At 44.0% G+C, this 12,419-nt stretch overlaps 1 protein-coding gene across 3 annotated transcripts in view; it reads right to left on the bottom strand.

Moving 5' to 3' along the window:
* Window positions 1-12,419, bottom strand: part of rnf213a (ring finger protein 213a) — a 46,503-nt gene that overhangs the window by 31,746 nt on the left and 2,338 nt on the right. For 2 of the 3 annotated variants that reach the window (XM_036553389.1, XM_036553390.1), the window contains exons 3-18: window positions 11,630-11,787; window positions 10,556-11,263; window positions 10,024-10,220; window positions 9,062-9,232; window positions 8,428-8,630; window positions 7,892-8,181; window positions 7,370-7,629; window positions 6,232-6,447; window positions 4,688-4,880; window positions 4,291-4,346; window positions 3,337-3,511; window positions 2,504-2,656; window positions 1,868-1,966; window positions 1,634-1,756; window positions 819-1,002; window positions 347-523 (exon numbers count right to left, since the gene is read on the bottom strand). In XM_036553389.1, the coding sequence (XP_036409282.1) occupies window positions 347-523; window positions 819-1,002; window positions 1,634-1,756; window positions 1,868-1,966; window positions 2,504-2,656; window positions 3,337-3,511; window positions 4,291-4,346; window positions 4,688-4,880; window positions 6,232-6,447; window positions 7,370-7,629; window positions 7,892-8,181; window positions 8,428-8,630; window positions 9,062-9,232; window positions 10,024-10,220; window positions 10,556-11,263; window positions 11,630-11,787 (3,363 nt within the window). The remainder of the gene's footprint in view (window positions 1-346; window positions 524-818; window positions 1,003-1,633; window positions 1,757-1,867; window positions 1,967-2,503; window positions 2,657-3,336; window positions 3,512-4,290; window positions 4,347-4,687; window positions 4,881-6,231; window positions 6,448-7,369; window positions 7,630-7,891; window positions 8,182-8,427; window positions 8,631-9,061; window positions 9,233-10,023; window positions 10,221-10,555; window positions 11,264-11,629; window positions 11,788-12,419) is intronic. The other variant, XM_036553391.1, reaches the window with a different exon arrangement.

The raw sequence follows: 12,419 nt of genomic DNA, 5'->3' as shown, positions 1-12,419 counted from the left end.
GACACACTCTGTTGCGATAGATATCGCTCTGGATAAGAGTGTCTGCTAAATTACTGTAATGTAATGTAATCCTGATGCCATCTGAGTAACTCACACATGCCTGTGTGAGTCCCAAGGTGCTAAGAGTGGAGCAATGAGGGGACCCTGGCCAACCTACTCACCCCTATCACTGGCGGAACAAAGACAATCTGTACCAGTCCCTACTCTAGCAGTCTAACAGTCTAGTCCTTAGTGGCACTCCAACACAAAAGGCCACAAAAGGCGAAGATACTCCATTCGCGCAGCTGCTGATGATGGTGATCGCCACTATCAACAGAAAGTCTTTAAAAGGGTCTGAGTGTGTTACCTATCTTCAGCAGCTCGATGAAGGTGGCCTTCTTCTGCAGGATGTGATTGAGCATCTTGATCTCTATGTTGCCCCGCAGGAGCTTGTTGGAAACGGCAGAGAACGCCGAGCTCGCCATGGCGATTCTCTCACTGGCCTCGACGGAGAGCTGCTCGATCAGCTTCTCGTCAGCATCACCTGACAGGTGAAACCACGAGACCAAAATGACAGAGATGGGCGTCAACATGCAAAGACCATCATGACAAGACACGGCCACAACCTCACACTGTTTGCATCCTGGAATAGAGGACTAAAAAGCATAAACCATTTTAACATAACATACATATTTTAGCCTAAAGGACAGTTACATATGTCAGAATGGAAATGGAAAAGAATTATTCATGGAGACCTTCTCTGCGGTAAATGTAACACCAGCTAACTGTGATGAGCTGTGACCTTCTAAATCCCACAGAGTCTGAGAGTGAGAAAGTACCGTGCAGCTGAAAGATATTCTTGGCAGCGTTCCAGCTGAGCAGATGCTGCAGAACCATCTCTTCGCCCTCCTGGTACTGCCCCTGAGCATCTCTGGGCCAGGACTTCTCAATGATGGCAGACACCAGCTTCCCGAATTTCCAGTTTATCTTGAATCGCTCAAAAAGTTTTGCCTCCGACTTTTGCTGTTGAAGATATTTTTGGCAGAAATCATTTTCAACCAAAGTGCACCTTCCATCTGGAAATGCAGGTGAGGTGACTCCCTTCTTAATTAATGACTTAAATCTTGAGCCAGACTCTGTGGCCTAAAAGGATCATGAGCTACTCACCAATCTCTGTAATTACAATTATAAAGGTAAGTACTTTACTACATCAGCCATGAAAGCACTCTCCTCATTACCTACCATGTCAGAAAAGTTGCTGAAGTGATGTTAGGCTGCATACACACTTACAATGTTTTGGGTTGAATAGTAAAATACTGTATTCATCCCCAGAAAAAATGTCATCTTGAGAGTTGTAATACATAAATTTAAAACACTGGTGTTAGTCTGTATTCACACGTATTATGCTTTGACTTCTGACATATATACATACACTCATAATAAATGATGGTCGCTCAAAATACATATAATTACATGTGCGGTGTTTGGTTTAAGTTATCCTTGCTTGATCCTTGAGCCTTGAGCAATACTGGCTACCTGTTTACCTGTATACTGGCTTATGCAGAGGCTCTGAGAAATTTCAGATGATTTAATTCCTTAAATTGGTAGAGACTTTGTGGCATTCTTATTTCTCAAAACACGGAGGTTACCATACCTGGCAAACATGGCTGACTGCCTCTAAAGCGCATTTCTCAATACTCTTTGCAACATGAGGATAAGAGTCACTAATTTCTTCAGTTTTAGAACAGTAGATGTCAATTTGATCCAGTGCAGACTCCTGAAACAAAAATGGTTTTGATGTTAATAAAAGAAAATTCGAGAGGACATTTGCTACTTGATATACAGTTGTGAAATATAAGCAATCAATAAAAAAAAATGCGTCTCTCACCCGTTTAAATTTCCCTTCAAAATCTGTCATAAATGTTTGCCTCCATTCCCTTGTGAATTCCTCACTTCCAAAACTGAGCCCAATTATGTTGTTCCACATCTGAAAATCATAAAAATATATTATAAAGGCACTGTCAAGATATTAATTCAGACATTACATGGGACTGTCAACTAACTGGGGAAATTTTTTTTTTTTTTTTAAATATTCTCTAACACACTGAGAACGCAAAAAATGGTGAGAACAGGTGATTCTGCCCATGTAAGCTTCTCATGAGCGTATAATCTAGAATCTTGAGTCTAGTGTTGAAGGACCCCCAGAGTCTCTACCCTGGTCTCCAGGAGCAAGAAATTTTTCAATTAATGAATTAAAATACATTTTTCTTTCGACAAATTTATCTATATAAGAAATGCTCCCTAGAGTGTGAAATCTACATTTAGCTACTGTCTTCACCTGGACCCACTGGTTCTGTTAGCCTCTCCACTTAACCTCAGCAAGCCACCTTGACGGAACCAGTGGCTTCAAACACTTCCATCAACACTCACCCCCTCCTTTTAATGATAATGAAGCCATTAAGAGTCTTTGGACCTAATGAGTCAATGCTATATGTGGACTACAAACGACCCTCTATGTCCTCACCTCCATCTCTGATGTCAGCTGGACACTGTAGTAGCCGCTGTTCAGTTTTTGCCTGAAGGTCTGACCAATCCAATTCCTCATGACATTCATAGCCGTCCCCAGCAGCTCTCTGTCCTTAACTTTCATCCCAGCTCCGCCCATATCTGCAGTGGCCTGAACAGTGCAATGAGAGTAAACACATTTACATTTACATTTTTGGCATTTAGCAGACGCTCTTATCCAGAGCGACTTACAATGTTATCCATTTATACAGCTGGATATTTTACTGAGGCAATTGTGGGTTAAGTACCTTGCCCAAGGGTACAGCAGCAGTGCCCCAGTGGGGAATCGAACCAGCGACCTTTCGGTCACAAGTCTTGCTCCTTAATCACTATGCTACACTGTTGCCCACAAGTTACCCTCTGTTGTGGCCCAATGAAAAATTTAGTCACGAACTGCATTGTTAAAAGCACATTATGTTTTCTTTTACTCCTTTAGAATTTGTTCGCTTAGATGTTCGAGTTCATGACTTGTGTGTGTGTGTATGCGCGCATGTGTTTGCAAACGTTTGTGAGACATGAGGATGAGACATTCAAATGTCTGTGGTTATACTGTACCTGCAGTAATGGTTTCACATGGTGTTACGCATGTGTACACATTTCTAGGTGTGTTGGGTGTCTGAGCGTGCAAATGTGTGTGCGGCCGCGTGTGTGTGTGTGTGTGTGTGTATATGTGTGTGTATATGTGCGTGTCTGTGTGTGTGTGTGTGTGTGTGTGTCTGTGGGTTTGTGTTTGAGAGTGCGTGTATATGTGCGATCGTGGCATGAGCGCGTCTTTTTCACATTTCCACGTACCCCCGTCTTGAAAGACCGGCCGAAGTCTGAAACCAGTACGACCAGGTTCATGCAGGCCACAGGTATCTCCCTGTTGTCCTGAGAGTAGGCTGGTGATTTGACTCCTCTGCAGATTTTTTCCAGCAGTTTTATTGATGATGCCAGGCATGCTCTCCCATACTCCTCACTGCAGCAACTGCAGTCAATATCAAAAAGTCAATATCAGAAACACAGTCAGGCTAACATCCTTCACAAAAGGGTGCCTGCCAGGCTAAAGTACAAGATGCCTGCCAGGCCCACAGGATGAACTGTAAACAGGGGCCAATGCAGGCTCATGTTTTTCCAAATACACTGAAGAGGAACCAACAGTTATTTCATTGGAACTGTAGCCTGACTCCAGCCATATAGACAAGATGTAACTGCCATTCCCTCAAACCAAAAGACTGTGCTGTTTTTTGTAATGAAAAACAATGTTTAAATGCCTTATAAATTCTCATTATGTACTACTACATTATGTACTTATGCACTATCAAGAATATGAAACATCTCAGATCACAGCTTTTTAAAAGTAAACAATTAAAAAGTACTCAAGGGCACTGATATGTCTGTGTTAATATGCATTTTAGCATTAAGTGAACATTTTCACATTTTCAGAAATGTGTGGTGTTCAAGACCTGGTGTGGGATACATAGGTATGAAGTACAAAGTACAATTACATCATGTGTAGCACTAAAATACCAATGCACGACTGCTCATTTATTATAAAAGAAGTTTCTTTTTATTTTATTATTTAATCCTTATTTTACCAAGTAGTCTCACTGAGATAAAAAAATATTTTTTCAAAGAGTAACCTAGAGTTGCCCTCCTATTGCTAATAATAAACTAAATATTAAAAAATCACCTGAAACAGGGCAAATAAATAATCTGACAGTCCTAATCATCATAGTTAAAATATGGTAGTTATTAAACAGATACCTGTACTCGTGTTCAACAAGATTCTTGTGAATATGTGCAAGTGTGTCAGACACGCTCTGCAGGAAAAACATAATACACAGATATAAGAGATGAAACACATTAACAATATTTAACCTCAGAAATTTTAGTTAGAAATGCATATACTACATAAAATTCCCTGTAATAATCTGGTGACATACTGATGAATTCTAAAACCCTGAAACATTTGTGTTATAAATTCTTATATGCTTTTATTATAAATTCTTATATGCTTTTATACATTTGTATTATAAATTCATATATGCTTTTATGTGTAGACATAAAAGATCAACGTATAAAACCAGCTAACCAAGCAACAGTATAAGAGTACTGGACGAAGGTGACCTTCTATAGGTCACAAAACGACCTTTGACCTTACCTGAGAGGTGGAGTACGACACTTCTGCAGGTGCCCTCAGGGTGAAGGCGTGCAGGAAGTCCAGCAGGCCGACCGGAACGGTGGAGCTGCACTCAACCAGCTCCTCCACACTCATCAGCCAGAGCCAGGAGCGTGCCAGGAGCGCGTCCACTTCAAACAGGTGCCCCCTCCCCTTCATCAGGTTTATCAACGCCCTGAGAACGAATGTACGTTAACGTGAACTGTGCAAGTGGCACTGGACAACGCGTCAGCCACGCAAATAAACTGTTTAACGGATGAAAGTGTCTGTGAAAGCGCCTAAAAAAGGAAATTAGCTGTGGGAACATCTGCCGGGACTGCCACGGACACGGCGGTGTGGTGTAGCGGTCAAGGAGCAGGACTTGTAACCGAAAGGTTAGATTCCCTTGAAGAATAATGGTGATTATTTAGTGATTACAGGATAAAGGTAATTGTGTTTATGTAGCTTTTAGGGAAATCACATCGTCAGGTTATGCGACACAATCCAGTTACCAATGTGATGCTGCTATATTGAACTAATCATGCGCACATGCACACTGTGATCGTGTGTATGTGGTGCAGCCCGACTAACTGAGAGGCCCATGATTTCATACACTCACGTAGTTGTTATCGGTTCAATCACTTCATATTTAACCACTTAAGGGTGCTGACATAGCGCACCACCGCAATACCTCACACATTTGAAGCTTCTCATATAAAGGCCTGTCCTGAGTGATATAGGTGCATGCTATTCGGTTGAACCCCACAAGCTACTCTCCCACGTCTGGCTCCCCTGTCATTGACAGAGAGGAGTCGGGTCAGTGTGTGCTCACTATCAATCCAAGGATACCCTTTGAAGTAATGTTTTTCCAATTAGGCGCCAGACTCCAGGCCGCAGCAAGGTCGAGCAAAATCAGATCTCCTACAAGGCTTACATAAACTATTTAGGTTGCTGTTGGGTTGCCCTTGAGAAGAGACGGGGTAAGAACGGGACCACGAGAGAGTTGAGGAGTGTGTAAGGTGTGAGACTGTGAGCGCAAGACTTTGTGAGTGTAACATCTGAAACTCTGCTGAGCCAACCATCGCCTGAGAAGCCTTGCTGTATCAAAGACCATCAAGAAGCAGTCTTCTGAAGCATCTCCTTCAACCCAGGCACGGACTAAAGTGTTAACAGTTTTGTTAGTTAGCTTGCAAGTACATTGATATTGAAACAATTTCACCAAACTCCCAACACCCTGCTGGGACACTGCTGTTGTACCCTTGGGCAAGGTACCTAACCCACGATTGCCTCAGTAAATACCCATCTGTAAAAATGGGTAAAATGTAAAAAAAGTCTAACCTAGGTAAGTCACTCTGGATAAGAGCATATGCAAATTGCCATTAATGCATTGCCATTAATGTAATGAAATGTAACTATGCAGGTCACACTGGAAAAAAGTGTCAGCTATGAAAATAAATTATGTAATGGATAAGGGTGTCCATTAAAGAGCCTCAAAAGGAAATTAACTGTTGATTAGATACTATGACGACGTAAACTGGTGATGGCACCTCCTGTCCTGGCTTGTGGTGGTCGTGGCACTGCCCATCTTAAGTCCCTCCAGGCCAGCCCAGGTCACGTCGTACTTTGGGTTGGAGGTGGGAGTGACGGGCTCAAAGGGTGTGGAGGACCCCTTGAGGAGGTGCAGCAACGGGATGGCCAGTATCCAACGGACCATCCCCTCTGACTTCACCGTGGTGACCAACCCCGCCACCACATCTGACAAGCTGGGGACGAGACCGCACGTCAGTGAATCAATGAACGTTCATCTCCCCCCCTCGCCCTTTCATAATGGTTTCTTCCACCACGGTGTCCAAGGGGAGGGAGGAAACAGGAAAGCACACAAAACAGATAAAAGGAAACAGGGAAAGACTTTATTAAAATACAGCCATTCCATATCTTAAAGTTTAACCCGTGAATCGTTAAACTATTACTGTATTCACTTGAAGCAAATGTGTGTGTGCCCACTCTATAAACCACAAACTTTTTGAACTTTAACCCTATGATGCAAGACTGTTTATTTTAAAACAATTAGTCTGCCAAAAGTCACAAAATTTAGCAATGATGGATTTGACTAAAATACAAACCTGTAGACAAACACAGCCCTCCATAATCAAGGTTGTAAACCCCTGGCCTAAAGGCTGACCCTCTCTGTTTCTCAGCCAGTACTTGCTCCCCCATTTATCTACCAATTTTCAGTGCTTACTTGCATTACAGAGATGCTGGTCATTGTCAAAACCCCCGCTAACAATCTGGGATGTCAGAGGCACATACTCTTCTCTGGCAGCAATGCCAAGCACTGCTTGGTTTCACACCACAGTCCCCATGCCAGGCCTGCACATACATGACTGAGGAAGACACTTCGTGTTTATACAGGCAGACTGTTGGCACCTGACTGACCAGCAGAGGTCGCTGGTGTGCGATGGCAGACAAACTCGGGCTGACCCACCCAATCCCATCCCTGGGAAGAAGCCAAATTGTTCAACCACTGCAGGGTCGCGGCCATCGAAGAGCAATGATACAGCCAGCAACGAACGTGGGCCATAGAGCTCAGCTGGCGTTCAAAGCAAAAGCCCTACCCATTGAGCACAGGCTACTCGTTAGCCTGGCTGACACCTTTTAATCAGAAACCAAAAGTGATGCACCTACCTTTTCACACAGGAGAACGATTGGACGAAATCTGTCCAGTACGGGATGAACTCCTCTTTGGGCAGTTTGGGCAGGCACAGTGCCGTGCAGAGGCGGGACAGCTCCCCGTTGTCCAGCTTGAAGCTGTACCTCCTCCAGACGTACAGCGTGATCATGGCAGCCTTCAGGGGGTCCTGGATAAAGGCGCTTTTCCTGTCTCCAGCCTTCTCCAGCTGAGGAGTCACATGTTCCAACACGAACTGCTTCAGCAGGCTGTTCACCTTTAAAAAAAAAAAATAAAATAAATAAAATTAGAAATGCTCTGACCAAACACATGACCATAAGTCTCTCCGTGCCGATTTCACAGAATTCCCATTTTAACTGCTGCTGCTGATCTTCACTCCTGAAAGTTGCACTTCAGTGCAGCACAAATGCAAGCTGTCATAAACAAGCCATCTTTATTGTTTGCCATTGGCGGACATACACCTCATTGCCAGGGTGTTATCCAGCATTCTGACAAGGCAGAACTTGATGTTTGCTCACCTCTTTATCACCGTAGTCTAAAGAATACCACTTTTTATGGGTCTCTTCATACACAAAGGGGTTTGAGAAGACCTGGTGGAACTGGCTAAGCTGGGAGATGAACGCCTTAACGTTAATGTGACTCCAACTGCGGAGGAGATCGAAGATGGTTTCCAGCATGATGTTGCCTGCAATCTCTCGGCCCTGGACAACTTTCCTCCTTTGATCAGGCCACATATATTCTTTCAGGCGTTTCAGCACATTCTTGGACGGCTCGGAACAAATGATGTCGTCATATTGGTGCCATTCACCTGGAAACCAAATAAAATAACACAAATGTTTTGTAAGCTTCTTGCATATACACAGAACACCCAACCATATCTGCATCTGTGTCACAACATACAAACAATATGGTGTGTGTAGGCGTTTGTGCAAACAGGTCATTTGATCTGATGCTGAAGAGAAATCAGACAAGCAGACAAGGAAATGGAGAAACCTAAATAATGATAGCCTTTTATGAGATCATTTTTGAGTTGCCAAAAAACGCATGGACATACCTTCTGCGCTGAGCAAATGACGGTTGATAAAGAGACATCTGTTGGTTGTTTGCTCTGTGTCCAGTTTATAGATATACTCATACTCGTACTTTTCTTTTTTGTTCTTATAGACCAGGTATTTGTATGGTATGGAAATCTCAGCTGCAGTGACTTTGGTTGTCACCAGGCTTCCTTCCACAAAAAACCCATGATCTCCCAGATCCCTGTGAAGAGAAGGTACCATCGGTTTACGGCGCCCTATGTCTATGCTGAATGACATGTCACTTCTAATCTCATATGAATCACTGCTAACAACCCACGCACTCTGTGTTCAGAGCGCGTTGTCTGTAGACACACTCCACATTACACCCTGCTTTGAATGTTGCCTTTGATAGCGTGAGTCATCTGTCATGATTCAAAACCATATCCATTCAGCACTAAACCTGTCTATTTTCTCACTGAACAAAAAAGAAAAATACACGAGTTTCAGTTTTTGATTAAAATATTGTCAACAGTCACACTGGGATCTTAAGACCGTATTTTAATAACAGTTACATGTTTTGGCTACATAGACATGCTGGGCTACAACAAGTGACCCCCAAGGTTGGTGTCCCCTGTCACATTCATGGCTCTTTTTGCTGTCAATCAAATGTACCGGGACACAGTGAGCTCCACGCTGTTGGAGTCCCAGGAGCCGATCCTGCCCCCTGCACGCAGAAACACTCTGTCCTCATCCGGGTCAAACTTGAAGTCCTTCGAGAGCACAGCGTGGAAGTAGATGGTGAGCCTCTCGCTAGCAGGTATCTGCTGACTGGCTGGGGCTATCCTGAAACGCACAGGACAAGAATGAAAAAAGTGAGCCGCCAAATCGTAACACAGCACAGAAACACAGAAGATGTCGGCCAGGGACCCTTCTCAAAATGTACATTTTCCTTTCTTCCCTTCTTTCCTTTTTTAAGAGATTGAGAAAGTACATTTTGGTTGAGTGGTGTCCCAGAAAAAGCACACTGACTGATGTTTTAATTTGTTTTTTTGTAACTGGGGACTTGTGTCAGAGACAAGCCTTTGCTTAAGAACACAAATACAACTAATCTGATGAGTATTATCTGATAAGTACTGTCAATTATATCAATGTTTAATTGCAATTTTCCCTGTAAAAGAAACACATAGATGATAATATTGAGAATGATTCCAGTTTCCCTGTGAACGGCTAGTGAAAATGTGAAAAGCCACACTGCTCACATGGTCCAGGGTCACTCTTTCCTCAAGCTGAATAAACAGGTCTATTCTTGCAATTCAAAGCTGTTTATAATACAACTTCCTTTTAACACTTACTGGTGCCTTTTGGTCTTGTGCACCAATGATACCTTTTAAAACTAGCAGAGTGTGAATCTATAGCATTTGTCATCTTTGTCGGGCCATGAAATCTAACTGGCAGCCCGTAAACCTTTTGTACTGCTATCAATGACAACCTTCCGATTCTTATTTTCAAGAACAAAACCTTTTCCTGCAATTTTCCATCTTACGTCAAGTTATTTTTAAGCAGACATCCGCTAAGTCCACACTTAAATAACTTGTTTGTTGTAATTTTAAGGTCGTTAAATGTTTTCAGGCAACCGTTTGGGTGGTGGGACGTCCTGTTTCTGGGCCACAGCCTCACTGTCCTCGTTCGGGCTGTCCCTCTGTTCCTTCTGGGACCCTCGGGTCTGGGCTCTCGTGGTGGAGGCTCTGGCCGGGCTGGCAGACCGTTGTACCTGCGCCTGCTCCACCTTCACCTTCGGCTCGCCACCGCCCGTGGCCCTGCTGGGGGTCTGCTGGGAAAAGGGGACAAAAATGCCAACAGTATGAGCTACCTGCCAAGTATCTTTGATCAAGGGTACAACTGCAGTAGCCACCTGGGATTCAAGTTTGTAAGTCTGTGTTCTGTCTAGTCCATTTCCCTAATTGCTATGATAAACAGCCATCCCCATTCTTTATTTATGTATATATGTATGTATGTATATTACGTATATATGTGTGTTAGTACACACGTGTATACATGTATCTGTGGGTTTCAGGTTTTCTGGTTGCTCAACCAACTGGCATCCATCCTATCATTCATTTCTAAAATGGGCTCTACCAACACAACATTAATAAGTCACTGTGTTACCTCTGTCCTGCTCTGAGGACCAAACACCATCTTCTTGTCTCCCGAAGGCCCCGTCTTGGCTTCCTGGTTCTGTTGGGAGGCCGGGCCTTTCTTCTTGGTTAGATTCGTCACGTTGGCGTTCTGGTCCAGGCTGGCGTTCTGACCGGCGGCGGCCTGCTGCGTGTTTACCGCATCCTTCCTCCCCTTTGTGCTCTTGTCGCTGTCTGCCTGCTGCTTGCTTTTCGCTGCCTTTGGAGTCCCCTCCTCCTTGCTCAAGGGACCTGGGTGCTTGGGGGGATCCGCCCCCGATTTCGAGGGAGGAGCGGGCGTGGCAGTCAGAGCTGCCTTGTAGGATCGCTTTTCAGGCTTCTGGGGTTCGCCGTTTTCCTCCATGCTCTGGACAGCGTCCTCGCTTGCAGACTGGCTTTCGTCTGCGTGGGGCCGCTGCGCGGGAGGACTGGGTGAGGGCGCGGCGCACGGCTGATGGGCACCGGTCTCATCCAATGGGCTGCCTTCAGTGAGATCGTCTGTAGCCCCACCCTGGTCCTGCAGTGAATCGGGCCTCTCGTCCATCGCGCTGACCGAGCTCTCGCTGTCAGACGACCCCGCCCCATCTTGCATTTTCTCACTTTTTCTGTCGACCAGCGAGATGTCGGAGAGGTCGGAGGTCAGCGAGGCAGGGTCCTCACTATCGTTGGTCTTCTTCCTGTTTTTCTTCTTCTTTTTTCTCTGTGTGAGGAGAGGAGGAGTTAAAAATACGCACTACGTCCTCTTTTTCGGTCATAGAAATGTCTTCCCAGCTAACTCTTTTCTAACTTTTCATTATTTTCAGTTACTAAACCAAAAAAAAAAAAAAAAAAAACCCTAAACCTGCAAAGTTATTCAAACAGCATTCTGTGGTCCCAACCATGAACATATACCCTTCAAAAGCTAATCCAGTCACTTCAGTAAGACAGATTTTAAATAACAGATCATAAAGAGTTCACAAAGCCTTATAAAACTGCATTAAGATCCATTAAGAACACTTGATGACCTGGGATATTCCTCATACTTAACGTTGCTTTTTTTATCACTACACGTTAATCAGCTCTGAACCTTTTTCTTTGGGTTCTCCTTGGCGTCCTCGTTCGGCCGTTTCGGTGAAGCATTAGCTGTCGGGTTGTTGTTTGCCTCCTCTTCTTCCACCTTGGACCCTGATCCACTTTCCCCCTGTTCCACAGATACTGGAGGTGCCTGTGGAGACTGAGCTGCAACTGATACAGAAAAAAAAAGCTTGTTTGCAAAAACACTGCTGCAGGGTCATGAGACAGAAGAGAGAGATAAACAGACAATCATGCTTAATGTGATACTTCTCACACGAATCGTTGTTCATTAATAAAACAGCAGGTCACATTTCGATCTTCGATCAGTATGTTGGGGTTACGCTTTTTGACCGGCACTGAAAAATTCGTGTCAGTGCCTGTCAACCTCTGAATCAGCATCTCCACCACCCACTCTGAGGTCTCCGTTAGCATTTCGCTGTATAAGCCCCATCCCCCACACATGTAATGCAATTAGGAGTACAGGGGGTCTCTAAAATGAACCCCAAAAACAGGCTGCAGGCCCATTAAATTCTGCTGAAACATGTTTTTATTGAAAACCATTTTTATGTGAATGTACTTGTGGTATGAAAAATAACAAACGGCACACCTTAAAGCATCCTATCCGAGTCTCCACTTTACACACTACAGCTCCCTTTTCAAAATAACTATTAGTAGTAACTATTAGTAGTATTGGCAGAGCAAAGATGACATACGTCGCAGGAGAAGATGGGAAAAGGACCCCCAGACACGTGACTGACGACTAACCAAAACGACTAAAGTCCAAACACATGATTGCTGATTGT

The sequence above is a fragment of the Megalops cyprinoides genome, chromosome 19 (genome assembly GCF_013368585.1).
Source record: "Megalops cyprinoides isolate fMegCyp1 chromosome 19, fMegCyp1.pri, whole genome shotgun sequence".
In the NCBI taxonomy this organism is placed as follows: Eukaryota; Metazoa; Chordata; class Actinopteri; order Elopiformes; family Megalopidae; genus Megalops; species Megalops cyprinoides.
The sequence above is the reverse complement of the archived record's forward strand: the minus strand, read 5'-3'. Positions and strand labels throughout refer to the sequence as shown.